Source organism: Rana temporaria, chromosome 3, assembly GCF_905171775.1.
Source record: "Rana temporaria chromosome 3, aRanTem1.1, whole genome shotgun sequence".
Lineage (NCBI taxonomy): Eukaryota > Metazoa > Chordata > Amphibia > Anura > Ranidae > Rana > Rana temporaria.
This window is the reverse complement of record NC_053491.1, coordinates 477,207,747-477,225,385: the sequence shown is the minus strand read 5'-3', so window position 1 is coordinate 477,225,385 and position 17,639 is coordinate 477,207,747. Positions and strand designations below refer to the sequence as shown.

The 17,639-nt window shown below is 43.2% G+C and overlaps 2 protein-coding genes across 2 annotated transcripts; both read left to right on the top strand.

Annotated features, from left to right (window-relative positions):
* The first annotated feature begins 10,485 nt into the window (after positions 1–10,485).
* On the top strand, positions 10,486–11,310 carry LOC120930746 (olfactory receptor 484-like). The gene has a single exon (XM_040341919.1). It carries the CDS (start codon positions 10,498–10,500, stop codon positions 11,308–11,310), a length of 813 nt encoding a protein of 270 aa, XP_040197853.1. The 5' UTR covers positions 10,486–10,497.
* A 3,514-nt stretch (positions 11,311–14,824) lies between these two features.
* LOC120930745 (olfactory receptor 493-like) lies at positions 14,825–15,784 on the top strand (the record flags this gene model as incomplete). Its single annotated transcript, XM_040341918.1, has 1 exon — positions 14,825–15,784. A coding segment is annotated over one exon (960 nt), but the record flags the coding sequence as incomplete, so codon positions are not given.
* Between the last annotated feature and the right edge of the window lie 1,855 nt (positions 15,785–17,639).

Here is a 17,639-nt window from a genome sequence, read left to right as displayed (position 1 = left end):
GGGAGATGAGTTTGTCGGAGGCTTTGGCTACTCCCCTGGTTTCCCCACTGGTTAGGTGGTTAAAGAGGCCCTCAAATGGGAAGAGTCAAAGTACTTTCTTGATGAGGATGAAGTAAAGGTGGACAAGAAGGTTTATATATCAAACAAGTCCTACAGATTGTACTCCTTCAAGGCGGAAGAAGTGAGATATCTTGAAAACGCTTCCCTCACCGACGCAGCCCTGATGTGGCTAAGCCAAACGGGTCACTCTTCAGTTAGAGGGCATGGTATCTTTCGAAGATGGTCTCAAGAGAAGGTTAGTCCAAGTCCCAAGAGGTACTACGGACTAGCTGGGATGTCTTGTAAGCCAGCCTTGGCCCTTGGAGCCATATCCTAGGCCTTGGAGTCCTGGACGGAACACATGGACTCCGTACTCAGAGGGGTCTCAAATGTTATGGCCTGGGGCTCGGCAGTTCATGGAACTAAAGATGGCGGTAGTCTTCCTGAAGAAGGTTTTTATCAACCTTATTCGCCTGATGGCCCGGTCTAAAGCTGTTCTCGGCCAAACGGGCCTTATGGTTGCGCCCTTGCCTTGCCAAACCAGCATCTAAGTAAGCCTGGTGTGAGATTCTCTTTGAGGGGCCCTCGTTGTCCGGCAACAGGCTAGACAGTACCATAATCTGAGCCATAAGTGAGAAGTCGGGTTTCCTGTCCCAGGACAGACATCTGTTTGGTCACAAGAGGCCATAGCGAAGACGCAGTACTGAGCGTCAAGAGAAGCACACTCCTACAAACCCAGATGGGACTTCAGAAGGAGTTATCTTATGTAGATCCGCTAAGATCACAAGGAACAGTGGTGCCTGTCCCGAAGAATGAAGATCTCTAGGGCGTGTACTCCCCTCTCTTCTTAAAACAGGAGGAAAACGGTTCATAGCGCCCGGTTATAGATTTACCCTTCCTAAATAGGTTCATAAAATACGAAATGTACAAATTGGAGACCCTGTCTACCATCCAACAGACTGTGCAACCAGGCGATTGGTTATTCTCAATTGATTTTAAGGATGCTTACTTCCAGGTACCAGTGGCAGAGGTACTTTGCAGACATCTCCGCTTACAGGCCGAGCAAGAATACCTACCGTTCACCCACCTCCCCTTCGAGCTGATCTCCTCACCTCGCATTTTCTTTTTCAAAGTCCTTCCTGGCTGTACTAGCCCTGTGCAAAACATGAGGGATACGCCTGTACCATTACCTCAACGATCTCCTGTGGTTGTCCCAAAACCGGCACAATGGTCTCCACAGCCCCCATGCTCAGGTGGGCACTGTGAGGGTTATACCCCCTTTTCAGTGATGGAGATCAGGGGACATCATTCAATTTATTCACATAACATTGTCAATGAAAAACAGTTTTTCTTCTGGTGGTTTTGGCGCAGAATCTGCTCACTTGATATTCCTTTGTCCCCATTCCACTGCTTACAGTCACATGCGATGCCAGCGGCACTGGTCGGGTAGCCCTCTGTGGGTCAGGACTTGCACAAGGCTCGTGGGATGCCTGTCTTTACAACCCGGGCTCGAATGCCTTGAAAATTCAGACAGCCTAGTGGGACCTTTAGTCCTTCACTCACCTGTAGGAGGAACCAGTATTATTAAGGATGGATAACACTACAGTGGTTTTCCTATGTGAAGAAGCAAGGGATCACTCGGACTTCCTCTCTGTCCCAAGAAGTCGAGCACATTGTCTCTTGGGCCCAGGGAATTTTAGCCAACATTTTGGCAGTCCTTATCCCCAGGACTCAGATCGTCCAAGCAGACTCGCTGTCTCGCATACAGTTGGACAACAATGAGTGGCTTCTTCATGCACAGACATTCTCAAGGATCCTGTCCTTAGGAGTCGATCCTGGAATAGACCTATGTGCCTTTCCCTGCAACTTCAAAGTCAGGAAGTATTACACTCGGGCCGCTGCAGCTAGGCTTTGGCAGCAGATTGTTATGAACCTGCCTGCTAAGAATCAATTTTATAGAGTTGGATCTCAGCTGCGGAGGCTACTCAGGTATTAACCACTAGATTACTCTGTTATTTGAGCACAGAGTTTAGGGTTTAACTTATCACAACCTCCAGAAGATAACCAACAAGGCTAGGATTGCCTATTTGTTCATAAGCTTGCAATACAGGAATCAATAGAAAAGTTTCTCTAGTGTATGTACATGAAATTAATCTTATTGTAGCAAGTATAACTGTAGTCAGACTGTTAAGTCACAAGCCTTAATCAATAATAAAGTAATGTAGTCTCAAAATAGCAATGAATAATATAATCTGGCAGAATTCATAGAGTTTGCAGCAATACTGACGTTGCAAGTTTGACTAGATTGCAGAGTCTCTGACAGTACACAATACAGTCTATGCAGTAATTGCTTGCAATGCTAAAGAGAAGATACTTGCGGTTCTGCAGGGAACAGACACTTGTTTCACAGGATTCCGTTTGATTTCCTCCAGGTTAGCTGGTAAAAGCTGGATGCTCCAGAGTAGGAAAATCCCCTGTCATGCAAAGGGTATTGAAGTCCCTGGAGCGATTGGCTGGTCTAAGAAGGGGGTAGCTCAGCTGGTGCTATGAAGTCCTGAATGGAGGTCCTTGATGGCGGCTTCCAGGGTGTCTGGAGAGGGGTCCCGAGGTGACGGAAGGCGTTCAACAGGAATAGCAGAATGCCGTACCGTCATCCCAGGGAGATTTAAATAGCGAGAAGCGCGGGAGCTGGCGGTGCACGCCAGGACGCGCTTCCGCGTTCCAGCGTGGAACGCAAGCAATGGCGCGCCGGAAGTGACGCGTACGCCACAGAGAGGGGGGCGCGACTGCTATGGGTGAGTGAACCCATGCATGTCTCGTACGGAATAACGCCAGTGGCGTTACATACTCCCCTCCTCAAGGGGGCACCACCAGTGTTCCCCCTAAGAGACGGGCAATTAGGATACCTACGGTGGAATTGCCTGATCAGGCGGGGAGCATGAATGTGTGAAGAGGTTTCCCATGAATCATCAAGTTGACTGTAACCTTTCCATCGTATTAAATACTGCAAAGTTGAGCCCCTCTTTCTGGAGTCCAGGATCTTCTCAATCTCATATTCAGTGTCACCCAAAACGTCCACCGGTGGAGGGGGACGTGGAATTCTGTTAGGAAAAGGGTTGGGTATGAATGGTTTGATGAGTGAAACATGGAAGGAGGGATGTATCTTCCAATCAGGAGGTAAATGCAGTTTAACAGCGTTAGGATTGATAATATGTGAAATAGGGAAAGGGCCAGTGAATTGACGCCCAAGTTTCTTCGAAGGTATTTTAAGGCGTAAATTTCGGGTGGAAAGCCATACTAAGTCGCCCACTTTGTAGACTGGAGGTGTTGATCTGTGGGCGTCATAATATCGTTTTTGTCGTAATTGGGCAGCTTCGAGGTTGGAACGAAGTATGCCCAGCGTCTTCTTTAATTCAGAAAGATAGTGTTCTACTGCGGGAACCTTATTTGGATGAAAGTGGGATGGTAAACTGTTAGGGTGGAAACCATAATTTGCGTAGAATGGTGAAAATCGGGATGAAGAGCTGGTGGCATTGTTATACGCAAATTCAGCCTGAGGGAGCAGATGAAACCAGTCATCCTGGAGATGGGTGCAATAACAGCGTAAGTATTGTTCTAGGGTCTGGTTGACACGTTCTGTTTGTCCATTTGTCTGTGGGTGGTAGGCAGTGGACATGCGATGATCGATTTGTAAGGCATCACATAAGGCTTTCCAGAACTTAGAAATGAACTGGGATCCACGGTCCGAAATAATTTGAGAGGGTAATCCATGGAGTTTAAGAATGTTGTTAATGAAAGCTTTTGCGGTTTCGAAAGAGGAAGGCAAATTCTTTAAAGGAGTGAAATGTGCCATCTTTGTCAATAGATCTACTGTGACCATGATTGTGTTTGCACCATTTGACCTGGGGAGGTCAACTATAAAATCCATTGAGATAACATCTCATGGTCTATTTGGTACCGGAATGGAGGCTAGAAGTCCAAAAGGAGGTTTTCTTGAGAGTTTATTTGTGGCACATATCTCGCATGAGTTGATATAGTCGTGGACCATCTTAGTTAAATGGGGCCAGCAATAATCTCTCTTAATCAAATGAATCGTCTTACTGATTCCAGGGTGTCCCGCTAGTGGAGAATCATGAAGTTGTTTGAGAAGTATCAATTGTAGCTTGGGAGGAACGTAAAGTTTGTTCTTGAAGGTATATATACCATCAGACTGTTTAATGATCTCTTTAGGTAGGGGGGAGTCATCTTTGGATAGAGTTTCAGAAAGCAAGTGCCTAAAAGAAGTGGTTGTCCCAATGAATCGGTTTGGGGGTATGATGGAGAGAGGTGGAATGTCCGTAGTGTGGTCTTCATTCATACGTGACAATGAGTCAGCTTTTACGTTTTGAGTACCTGGCCTGTATGAGATGTAGAAATCAAATCTATCAAAAAATAAGCTCCACCTCACCTGGCGGGCAGACAGAGTTTTGCAGGCCTTCAAGTGTTGAAGATTACGGTGGTCCGTAAGAATGATTAAAGGGTGTGTGCTACCCTCCAATAAATGTCTCCAGTTCGCTAGAGCATCCTTTATTGCTAGGAGTTCCTTCTCCCCAATGGGGTAGTTCTTTTCGGCAGGTGTTAGAGTCCTGGAATAAAAGGCAACTGGGTGCAAAGGCTCAGATAAAGTGGCACGTTGGGAGAGTATGGCTCCTAAGGCAAAATGAGAAGCATCAACTTCTAGGGTAAAATGAAAACGGGGATTAGGGAGTTGGAGAATAGGAGCAGAGGTGTAAGAGAGCTTGAGTAAATCAAAAGATCTCTGCGCTTCATTTGACCAGGAGAAGGGTGTCTTCTTACTAGTTAAAGTAGTCAATGGTTTCACTATAGCCGAGAAGTTCTTAATGAACTTCCGATAGTAGTTTGAGAATCCAAGGAAGCGCTGTAAAGCCTTTCTTGAATGCGGAATTGGCCAAGAAAGAATACATTCCACTTTGGAGTGATCCATCTGAATTCCCTCGGGGGTAATTTGGTATCCTAAAAAGGATATACTTGACTGACTGAAAACACATTTCTCAAGCTTGGCGTATAAGGAATGTGTTCTGAGTCTGGCCAAAACCCATCGTACATGTTTGGTGTGTTCCTCAAGAGTGTCAGAAAAAATCAAAATGTCATCCAAGTAAATTACAACACAAATGTCAAGCAAGTCACGGAAGATGTCGTTGATAAACCACTGGAACGTGGCAGGTGCATTACATAACCCAAAGGGCATTACTGTATACTCAAATAAGCCATATCTAGTCTTGAAAGCTGTCTTCCATTCGTCTCCTGGACGGATCCTTATTAAGTTGTAGGCACCCCTGAGGTCTAGTTTAGTAAAAATCTTGGAAGTCTGAAGTCGTTCAATAAGTTCTGGAATGAAAGGTAGAGGATAGCGTGTTTTTACTGTGATGTTGTTAAGGGATCGATAATCAATTATTGGTCGTAATGAACCGTCCTTATTTTTTACGAAAAACATGGCGGCACTTGCTGGAGAGGTGGATGGTCTAATGAAGCCTTTCCTTAAGTTCTCATCAAGGTATTCCTTGAGATGTATAAGCTCAGGTTGTGATAATGGATAAATCCGTGCAGTAGGAATGGGGCTTCCTGGAATGAGGTCAATAGGACAGTCGTAAATACGATGCGGAGGGAGTATTTCTGCATTGGTTTTACTAAAGACATCGGAGAAGTCATGTAAATAAGTTGGGAGACTTTCATCATAATCACTTGTTAAGAGAATGGTGTAGATCGGATAGCAGGTCTGCTTGCAATATGAGGAATCTAGAATAAGTGAATTGTTGGACCAATGAAAAGTTGGTTGATGAAGAAGTAACCAAGGCAAACCTAGTACAATTGGGAATAGAGGTGACAAGATAATATCAAAGACAATTGTCTCCGTATGACCGTTACCACAGGTAACCAACAAAGGAGAAGTTTGGGAGGTGACTGGACCAAAAGGTGAACTAGAGCCATCAATAAAAGTGACAGACAAAGGTGTTTGTTTAACCACACATGGGATTTTATTAGACTTAATTAATCTTAAATCTATAAAGTTGCCACAGGCTCCGGTGTCGACCATTGCATCAATGGTGGTCCTATTTTGGTCCCACTGCAAGGTAAGGGTGAGAAAAACATAGCGATTAGTAGTAGATCCAAGTGAATTGATCTTACAAATATTAGAAATATTACCTTCAGAGTTCCTCTTTAGTAGCGGACAAGTGGAGACAATGTGATCTGGGGCGGAACAGTAAAGGCAGAGGTTTTGGGATCTGCGTCTCTGTTTCTCAGCAGGGGACAAGGGCCCTTTAATTGCTCCAAGCTCCATGGGAACCTCCTTTGGGGGTGATCTGGATCTCCTAAAAGGTATAGGTTGGTAAATGTTGGCACGTTCAGCCTTCCTCTCTCTAAGACGTCGGTCAATGGAGAGGGAGAGGTGCATCAGATCCTCTAGTGTAGCAGGAAGTTCAACACGAGCTATTTCATCCTTCACAGACTCTGAAAGGCCTAGGCGAAATTGATTGCGGAGAGCAATATCAGTCCACAAAGTCTCTCTACTCCAACACTTAAATTCGGAGATATAGTCCTCTACAGGTCTTTTCCCTTGCTTGAGGTTCCTAATGGTATTCTCTGCTGTAAGTTGTTTGTTGGGATCCTCATATAGGAGAGACATTTCATCAAGGAAGGTATTAAATGCACCTAAGAGGTCGCCATGTTCCTCTACATAGGCATCGGCCCAAACTCTGGGTTCTCCCTTGAGATACGAAATCAGAGTGAGAATTCTGACCCTGTCGGAGTAGTAAGTGCAGGGACGTAATTCAAACATGAGACGGCAGGAACTAACAAATTGCCGGAATAGTTTTCTATCACCTGAAAAGGGTTCTGGAGGACAGACCTTAGGCTCCGGTCGGTCCCTGGGTTGAACAAGGTTTTGGTTTCGGAGGGCGTCATTTTCTAAACGGAGATCATTCATTGTGGCTGTGAGGTTATCCACTCGTTGTGAGAGTCCCACTAAGTGGTTGGCAAGCTCCGCTGGATCCATTCGATCAGTTATAGGTTCTGCTATTATGTTATAATCCTGCCTGCTAAGAATCAATTTTATAGAGTTGGATCTCAGCTGCGGAGGCTACTCAGGTATTAACCACTAGATTACTCTGTTATTTGAGCACAGAGTTTAGGGTTTAACTCATCACAACCTCCAGAAGATAACCAACAAGGCTAGGATTGCCTATTTGTTCATAAGCTTGCAATACAGGAATCAATAGAAACGTTTCTCTAGTGTATGTACATGAAAATAATCTTATTGTAGCAAGTATAACTGTAGTCAGACTGTTAAGTCACAAGCCTTAATCAATAATAAAGTAATGTAGTCTCAAAATAGCAATGAATAATATAATCTGGCAGAATTCATAGAGTTTGCAGCAATACTGACGTTGCAAGTTTGACTAGATTGCAGAGTCTCTGACAGTACACAATACAGTCTATGCAGTAATTGCTTGCAATGCTAAAGAGAAGATACTTGCGGTTCTGCAGGGAACAGACACTTGTTTCACAGGATTCCGTTTGATTTCCTCCAGGTTAGCTGGTAAAAGCTGGATGCTCCAGAGTAGGAAAATCCCCTGTCATGCAAAGGGTATTGAAGTCCCTGGAGTGATTGGCTGGTCTAAGAAGGGGGTAGCTCAGCTGGTGCTATGAAGTCCTGAATGGAGGTCCTTGATGGCGGCTTCCAGGGTGTCTGGAGAGGGGTCCCGAGGTGACGGCAGGCGTTCAACAGGAATAGCAGAACGCCGTACCGTCATCCCAGGGAGATTTAAATAGCGAGAAGCGCGGGAGCTGGCGGTGCACGCCAGGACGCGCTTCCGCGTTCCAGCGTGGAACGCAAGCAATGGCGCGCCGGAAGTGACGCGTACGCCACAGAGAGGGGGGCGCGACTGCTATGGGTGAGTGAACCCATGCATGTCTCGTACTGAATAACGCCAGTGGCGTTACACAGATGTCCCGACAGACCAGTGGAACTTCAACAGGGCATATGCCTTTTCTCCGCTTCTGATAATCCTTAAGTTCCTGCAGAGTCTCTAAGCGGAAGCAGTCGAGGTGGTGGCGATAGCGCCTTACTGGCCGAACAGGTTATGGTTTTCCTTTCGGCTCAAACTGAGCTTCCGGGATCCGATACCTTTTTTCCTCAAGCCAGACCTTCTTTTTCAGGAGACAGTTTTGCACCCTTGTCGGGCAGTACTGAGACTGATTGCCTGGAGGGAGAGTCTGGAATTTTCTTGGGTACGCTTCAAGAGTAATTTTCCACTCTCATGAGCTCAGGAAAATTGGGGCATGAATAAAGTCTATGAGAGAATACGGGCCAAGTTCATTGAATTTTCTTCCTCGGCTGACAAGTCATGTAGAAACCCTGGAAGCCAGGATATTCTCAGTTTCCTGCAGTCTGGCCTAGATATGTCTCTATTCATCAGCTTCCTCATGATTCAAGTCTCAGCTCTGTCGGCCTTCTCCGGAACAACATTGGCCATTCACCCTTTAATTGGCAGTTCTTCCAGGGGGCAACAAGACTTTGGTCTCTAGAGAACCGAGATCCCCCAAGGGGTCTTCCTCTTCTCCTAGACTCACTGGCTGGTCTCAGTTCCACGGAACTCACTCCATTATCAAAGAATTTACTGCAAGTTGCTTTCTCAGTTGCTATCACTTTGGCCAGAAGGGTTTCTGAGATTAGTTCTCTGGGTGATTAGGATCCTTGGCTGATTTCCTTCCCGGACCAGGTGGTCCTCATTCCTGTGCTTGTTTCAAACCCGAAAGTCACCTCGGCGTTCTGTGAAATCCAAGAAATTGCCTGTCTACATTCAGGTCCCTAGAATCTACCGAAGTGCATCCTCTGGAGGTAGGCAACATTTTGAAGTATTACCTACTAGTGACTTCTTCCTTCGGACGTTCCGATTTTGTGCTCATCTGGCACTCAGGCGTTAACAGAGGGAATCAAGCTTCATTCAGAACAATTACGGCCTGGTTTGCCCAGCCCGCTCAACAGGTGTACTAAGATGAGGGCTTGGCCCCTTGAGTTGTGGTGACAGCACACTCTACCAGGAGCAGGGCGGCCTCATGGGCAGCAGTTCGACATACGGCTCCTGGTGTCACCTACAATGCAACCTGGTGGGCCCCAATTAATACCTTTCTATGTCATACTATTTCATAGAACCTGCTTCTTTTTCTCTGTGAGCTTTGGTGTAAGAATCCTATCAGTTGACAGGGCAAATTTAAGCTTGTTTTGGTTCAGCATTCCCTCCAGTGTGGCTTGGCTAGTTATTTCCCACACGTAGTCTGCCATGGAGTCTGTCAGGAAAATGGAAAATGTATTACCAAATACTTACCGTAATTTTCCTTTCCTGATAGACTCCATGGCAGACGGAGTTCCCACCCATGAGTATGAATATAAGAATTGGACTAGGAGTCAGCTAGAAACGGAACACAGTCCAGCGTGGTGAGCTCAAATTTATGGGTAGGGGGTCCTATAGCATTGGAGAGGAGGTGGGGTTAACCCACACGTAGTCTGCCATGGAGTCTATCAGGAAAGGAAAATTACGGTAAGTATTTGGTAATACATTTTCCATTTTTTTTGCTTTGTTTTTTAATTTCCCAAGCTGTATTCAAAGTCAGGCCTCGTACACACGACCGTTTTCCTCAACAGAATCCATCAAGAAACTTGGTGGCAGAGCTTTTTTGCCGAGTGTGTATGTTTTTCATCAAGAAAACTATTGAGGAACTCCTCGACGGGAGTCTCAATTTCGTTGTGTTCCTCGTCGGGCTGGTTTTCGACGAGAAACACGTTCGTGTGTATGCTTAGAAACCCGAGCATGCTCAGAATAAAGTATGAGACGGGAGCGCACCTTCGGTAAAAGTAGGGTTTGTAATGGAGATAGCACATTTGTCACGCTGTAACAGACTGAAAAGTGCAAATTGTCTTTCACCAAACTTTTACTTAACACGCAGTAACATGAGATTAGCAAAAGCAGCCCCAAGGGTTGTGCCAGTGGAATCGAACTTCCCCTGCCGTTGTACGTGTTGTACGTCACCGCATTTGAGAACGAGGAGATTTGGTCTTGACAGTGTGTACGCAAAGAAAGCTTGTCAAGATTCTCGACAAGCCTAACAAGGCTTGTCCTCCGTCGAGGAAAACGATGTTTCATTTACGACGAGTTCCTCGCTCGTGTGTACGAGGCCTCACAGTTTCACCTTATTTGCTATCAATCGTTTTGCAAAGTCTGCGTATATTATTTCTGCTATGGTTAATACATAAAAAGTTTTATAAATCTTTTCTGCTTCCACACAGACCACACATAAAGGTAATGTCACCACATTTTTATTTTTGTATATAATCTTCTGCTCTTCACCTTGGTCCTTATTATATACATGGTGACAATATGTGGAAACTTTTTGATCATCATGTTGGTATATTACAGCAAGTCCCTTCATTCCCCCATGTACTTCTTCCTCTCCCAACTCTCTATATCTGACATCATGCTGACCACAGATATTTCTCCCAGCATGTTAAATATTGTTCTACATGAGAGGACCTTCATATCTTTTTCTGGTTGCATCACTCAATATTATGTCTTTAGTTTAATAGAAGGATTTGAATGTTTTCTTCTGACAGTGATGTCCTATGACCGCTATCTAGCCATCTGCTCTCCTCTGCATTATACCTCCATTATGAAACAAACACTTTACATTAAACTAGTTATTGCATCCTGGATTTTCAGCTGTTCAATGACATCAATATCAACACTTGGCTTATGTCAACTAGAATTCTGTGGACCAAATGTTATTGACCACTTATTTTGTGATTTCAATGCTCTTGTGGAACTTTCCTGCTCAGATACATCCATAGTTCAAATTGAAGCCACCTTGCTGTGTGTTCCTGTGCTAATATTACCCTTTCTTGTAATAGTGATTTCATACACTTACATTGTTTTAACAATATTAAAGATATCCTCCTTTTCTGGAAGACTGAAATCCTTTTCCACTTGTAGCTCCCATCTCACCGTTGTGTTTATATTTTATGGAACCCTAGCTTCTGCATATATGATTCCAAAGAAAAGACAATCACAAATGATCAATAAGATAATGTCCTTGTTGTATACAGTGTTTACTCCCTTTGTAAACCCTTTCATATACAGCTTAAGGAATAAGGAGATCAAGGACAGTTTAAAGATGTTGTTAATAAACAAAAGGATTTTTATTCAAAATCTTTGGTAAAAAGTAAAATTATTAGGATGCACTATATTACCAAAAGTATTGGGACACCTGCCTTTACACACACATGAAGTTTAATAGCATCCCAGTCTTAGTCCATAGGGTTCAATACTGAGTTGGCCCACACTTTGCAGCTATAACAGCTTCAACTCTTCTGGAAAAGCTGACCACAAGGTTTAGGAGTGTGTCTATGGGAATGTTTGAACATTCTTCCAGAAGAGCATTTGTGAGGTCAAGCACTGATGTGGACAAGAGGCATGGATTGCAGTCTCCGCTATAATTCCTCCCAAAGGTGTTTCATCGGGTTGATGTCAGAACTTTGTGCAGGTCAGTCAAGTTCCTCCACCCCAAACTCACTCATCCATGTCTTTATGGACGTTGCTTTGTGCACTGGTGTGCAGTCATGTTGGAACAGGAAGGGGCCATTCCCAAACTGTTCCCACAAAGTTGGGAGCATGAAATTGTCCAAAATGTCTTGGTATGCTGAGGCCTTAAGATGATCTTTTAGTGAAACTAAGGGGCTAAGCCCCACCCCAGAAACACAACCCCACACCATAATGCCCCCTCCACCAAATTATTTGGGCCAGTGCACAAACCAAGGTCCATAAAGACATGGATGAGTGAGTTTGGGGTGGAGGAACTTGACTGGCCTATACAGAGCACTGACCTCAACTCGATAGAACACCTTTGGGATGAATTAGAGTGTGATCCAGGCCTTCTCATCCACATCAGTGTCTGACCTCACAAATGCACTTCTGGAAGAATGGTCAAACATTTCCATAAGACAACTCCTAAACATTGTGGATGGCCTTCCCAGAAGAGTTGAAGCTGTTATAGCTGCAAAGGGTGGGCCAACTCGATATTGGACCCTACGGACTAAGGCTAGGATGCCATTAAAGTTCACATGCGTGTAAAGGCAGGTGTCCCAATACTTTTGGTAATAAAGTGTATGTAAAATGAAAGGAAAGCTGACGTTAGGCTTTAAAGCAATTAATCTTCTGAGCAATTATTTGCTAGTATTGTATTGAGTATTGTATTTTGAGAAAAACATAAACCCAAAGAGATCTTGATTACTCTCTATGGAATCTTTAATCTGTAATGAAACATATAAATGTTTGTGTGAAAAAAGGTTTCCTATTTAGTCACTGAGCTTATCCACTGATACACATCATATGCTTTACAATTACACTAGATATATAAGATACTTATTATTATTTTATCTCTCCCTCTCTTTCTATTTTTCTTTTCGTTCAAGATTTCATCTAGGTCTTATTTTTTTCCCTATTAAATAGAAACACTGATGAAAAAAAAAGAAGATTTGTTGGAAACAAGAACTATGTATTTAATTTTTGACATTATTTGTACATATTTGACAGGATTTTCACTCCCTTTGTTTTTCTTTTCTTTTTTTATTCTTTCCATGCATGCCATTCTGATTTTATTCCATGCTCAGTAGAAAAACTGGTAGTAAACTCGCTCATGAAGGAAATGTAATATTGTTACAATTAAAAAAAAAAAAAAAAAAAATCTACATTGTTTTTGTTTGTCTATTTAAAATTAAGTAAAATTATCAAAAAAAATATGGGTTTTCATCAGAGATCATTAGTAAATAGAGTAAGTATTTATTTATTTATTTTTTTTTTTTATTTCAGACTAAATTCAGTTATAATGCTTTAATTGATTAATATAGTAAACATTACGACACATTAGAAATTGTATAACTTGATCCATCCGTTTTCTTTGCATTGGGTAGCACAATTTTCCATGGGATAGTTGGCAAGTATGGGGCAGCTGCTTTGGGCCCCACAACAATTGCAGGGCCCAGGGCAGCTTCCCCTTTTCCCCTGCCTTAAATATGGCCATAAATCCTAGCTGAAAACATCCCAGTTCTTGCATGGCCAGCATACTCACCGGACATGTCACCCATTGAGCATGTTTGAGAGAAATAGGCTTTTTGTGTACATAGAAAAAGTCATGATCTTTGAGTTCAGCTTATGAATAATAGGGGCAAACACAAATGTGTTGCATTTATAATTTTGCTCAGTATATATATATATACCGTATTTAATCGGCGTATACTGCACACTTTTTTGCCCTGAAAATCAGGGCAAAATCGTGGGTGCGCCGAGTTTGAACTACTGCGCCGGCATATACCGAGCGCAGTACACTCGTGTATAGTCGGGCAGGCTCGGCTCCTCTCGCAGTCACGTCCTGGATGTACAGGACGCGCAGGACGTGACCGCAAGAGGAGACGAGCCTGCACGACTATACACGAGTGTACGGCGCTCGGTATATGCCGGCGCAGTAGTTCAAACTCAGCGAGCGAAGCGGAGATCGAGCGGGGAGGACACTGCAGAATGCCGCTGGACCCGACGAGGAGGACACCACCGAAGCCGCAGACGGACGCCGGACCCGACGAGGCCGCCGATGGACGCCACGCAAGACACCAAAACTGTAAGTACTAAAATCTTTTTTTCACAGGAATGCGGGTCCACTTTAGGGGTGCACGCTATACGCCGGAGCGTGCAATACCCCAATAAATACGGTAGTTACTCCCTTCTTGCTATTTAAATGTAGTTTTGCAAAGCTTTTTTTTTTTTAACATATCATGTATGTACTGTACACATTTTATTTATTTTTTGCCCAGAGTTCCACTTCTTCTCAATGGTCATGTCATTTTTCTTATATTAAAAATAAACTAAAAGAATAGAGACTGTCCAATTAGCAAAAAAAACTTTCACTGAGCTTATTAATTAAGATGAAGCCAAGGTCACTTCAATCTACCAAATGTGTGTTAAAAAAATTGTTTTTTTTTTGCTTTGTTTTTTTAATTTCCCATTTCCCAAGCTGTATTCAAAGTCAGGCCTCGTACACACGACCGTTTTCTTCGACAGAATCCATCAAGAAACTTGGTGGCAGAGCTTTTTGGCCGAGGAAAACGGTCGTGTGTATGTTTTTCATCAAGACAACTGTCAAGGAACTCAACGAGAAAAAAAGAGAACAAGTTCTCTTTTTCCTCGACGGGAGTCTCAATTTCATTGTGTTCCTCGTCGGGCTGGTTTTCGACGAGAAACACGTTTGTGTGTATGCTTAGAAACCCGCACATGCTCAGAATAAAGTATGAGACGGGAGCGCACCTTAGGTAAACGTAGCATTTGTAATGGAGATAGCACATTTGTCACGCTATAACAGGCTGAAAAGTGCAAATCGTCTCTCACCAAACTTTTACTTAACACGCAGTAACATGAGATTAGCAAAAGTAGTACGTGTTGTATGTCACCGCGTTTGAGAACGAGGAGATTTGGTCTTGACAGTGTGTATGCAAAGAAAGCTTGTCAAGATTCTCGACAAGCCTGACAAGGAACTCGTCGAGGAAAACGATGTTTCATTTACGGCGAGTTCCTCGGTCGTGTGTACGAGGCCTCACAGTTTCACCTTATTTGATATCAATCGTTTTGCAAAGTCTGCGTATATTTTTCCTGCTATGGTTAATACATAAAAAGTTTTATAAATCTTTTCTGCTTCCACACAGACCACACATAAAGGTAATGTCACCACATTCTTATTTTTGGGATTTAATAACAATGCTGTATATAATCTGCTGCTCTTCACTTTGGTCCTTATTATATACATTGTGACAATATGTGGAAACTGTTTAATCATCATGTTGGTATATTACAGCAAGACCCTTCATTCTCCCATGTACTTCTTCCTCTCCCAACTCTCGGTATCTGACATCATGCTGATCACAGATATTTCTCCCAACATGTTAAATATTGTTCTACATGAGAGGACGTCCATTTCCTTTTCTGGTTGCATCACTCAATATTATGTCTTTAGTTTAATAGAAGGATTTGAATGTTTCCTTCTGACAGTGATGTCCTATGACCGCTATCTAGCCATATGCTTTCCTCTGCATTATGTCTCCATTATGAAACAAACACTTTGCATTCAACTAGTTCTTGCGTCCTGGATTGTTAGCTGTTCGGTGACATCAATATCAACACTTGGCTTATGCCAACTAGAATTCTGCGGACCAAATGTTATTGACCACTTATTTTGTGATTTCAATCCTCTTGTGGAACTTTCCTGTTCAGATACATCCAAAGTTCAAACGGAAGTTACCGTGTTGTGCTTTCCTGTGCTAATATTACCCTTCCTTGTGATAGTGATTTCATATACTTATATTGTTTCAGCAATATTAAAGATTTCCTCCTTTTCAGGAAGACTGAAATCCTTTTCCACTTGTAGCTCCCATCTCACTGTTGTGGTTATATTTTATGGAACTTTACTTTCTGCATATCTGATTCCAAAGAAAGGACAATCACAAATGATCAATAAGATAATGTCCTTGTTATACACGGTTTTCACTCCCTTTGTAAACCCTTTCATATACAGCTTGAGGAATAAAGAGATCAAGGACAATTTAAAGATGTTGTATATAAACAAAAGGCTTTTCATTCAAAACCTTTGGTAAAAAGTTAAATTATTAGGATACGTTATATAACCAAAAGTATTTTGACATCTGCCTTTACACACACATGAACTTTAATGGCATGCCAATCTTAGTCCGTAGGGTTCAATAGTGAGTTGGTCCACCGTTTGCAGCTGTAACAGCTTCAACTCTTCTGGTAAAGCTGTCCACAAGGTTTAGGAGTGTGTGTATGGGAATGTTTGAACATTCTTCCAGAAGAGCATTTGTGGGGTCAGGCACTGATGTGGACAAGAGGCCTGGCTTGCAGTTTCCGCTATAATTCCTCCCAAAGGTGTTCTATCAGGGTTGAGGTCAGAACTCTGTGCAGGTCAGTCAAGTTCCTCCACCCCAAACTCGCTCATCCATGTCTTTATGGACATTACTGTGTGCACTGGTGCCCAGTCATGTTGGAACAGGAAGGGACCATCCCCAAACTGTTCCCACAAAGTTGGGAGCATGGAATTGTCCAAAATGACTTGGTATGCTGACGCTTTAAGATGTATTTTCACTGGAACTAAGGGGTCAAGCCCAATCCCTGAAACACAACCCCACACCATAATCCCCCTATACTAATTATTAGGACCAGTGCACAAAGCAAGGTCCATAGAGGCATGGATGAGTGAGTTTGGGATGGAGGATCTTGGCTGGTCTGCACAGGGGCCTGACCTCAACCCGATAGAGCACCGTTGCGAGCCAGGCCTTCTTATCCACATCTGTGCCTAACCTCACAAATGTGTATCTTGAAGAATGGTCAAACATTCCCATAGACACACTCCTAAACCTTGTGGACAGCCTTCCCAGAAGAGTTGAAGCTGTTATAGCTGCAAAGGGTGGGCCAACTCAACATTGAACCCTACGGACTAAGACTGGGATGAGTGAGTGAGTGAAAAATTTATATAGCGCAACACATGCGAACTGAATCACCATTAAAGTTAATGTGTGTGTAAAGGCAGGTGTCCCAATACTTTTGGTAATATAGTGTATATCTGTTTAAACTTGTAGAGAACTTGGTGTGCACTGGGCTCCAAAAATTAGACTTCTACCGTACTGAAGCAATGCTTAATAATAAATTGTTACTAGAGTTCAATTGCCCAAATTAGGTTCCTAAAACAGGCCTAAACACCCTTCAGACGTTCATTCCATGGTACCTCTTAAAACTCCCCTTAAACTGTGTTTTGTTTTTGTTAAAATTTATGCTTTATGGGCCTGTTGGATCCACTTTCAAACAACTGCCAAATTTAACAGCCTGAGTAAGCGGCCATCCCAACCCCCAAACGGAAACTCACAGTAATCTGACACCAACAAATAACTAGATGACACTTGTAGCTAAAATACCTTTACTCCTCATCAGCGCCTAACCTACCACTCAAATTGCTTAGGGATAAACCCCCTCTCTCCTGTTACAACCTGCTGGAGAGAGAGGGAGATGGTTCCCTATCCCCCACTTTACCCCCCCCCCTTTCCCTTCACTATCCTACTCTTCGCCCACATCTCTCTCCTACTCTCCCTTCTATAACTCTTTTTCCCACCTCTTCATACTCTCTTCAGTGAAGGGATTATAAGGGTACTCCAGGATACCTGACTCATCATCCAAGAATTAATCCTGCAATACCACACCCAAAAGACCCCCGGTAACCGTGAGACAATTCCTAATGAACAGAGAATGCAGAGAGTACTTCAAAAATTGTCTGACCTTTATTGGGCGGGTATACAGTTTATATTTGGTTCAACCTTACCAATCAAAATAGGGGATGGGGGAGTGGTTAGTAAAGGGATACATTGAATATCATTAACAATGACGTTATTTAACCTCTAAAGAACATGGCTGACATAAGGCTACTCAAGTAGATACACCATC

Excerpts from the sequence above, each read along its gene's own strand:
- LOC120930746 (XM_040341919.1), top strand. The coding sequence starts at position 10,498 with ATGTTGGTATATTACAGCAAGTCCCTTCATTCCCCCATGTACTTCTTC.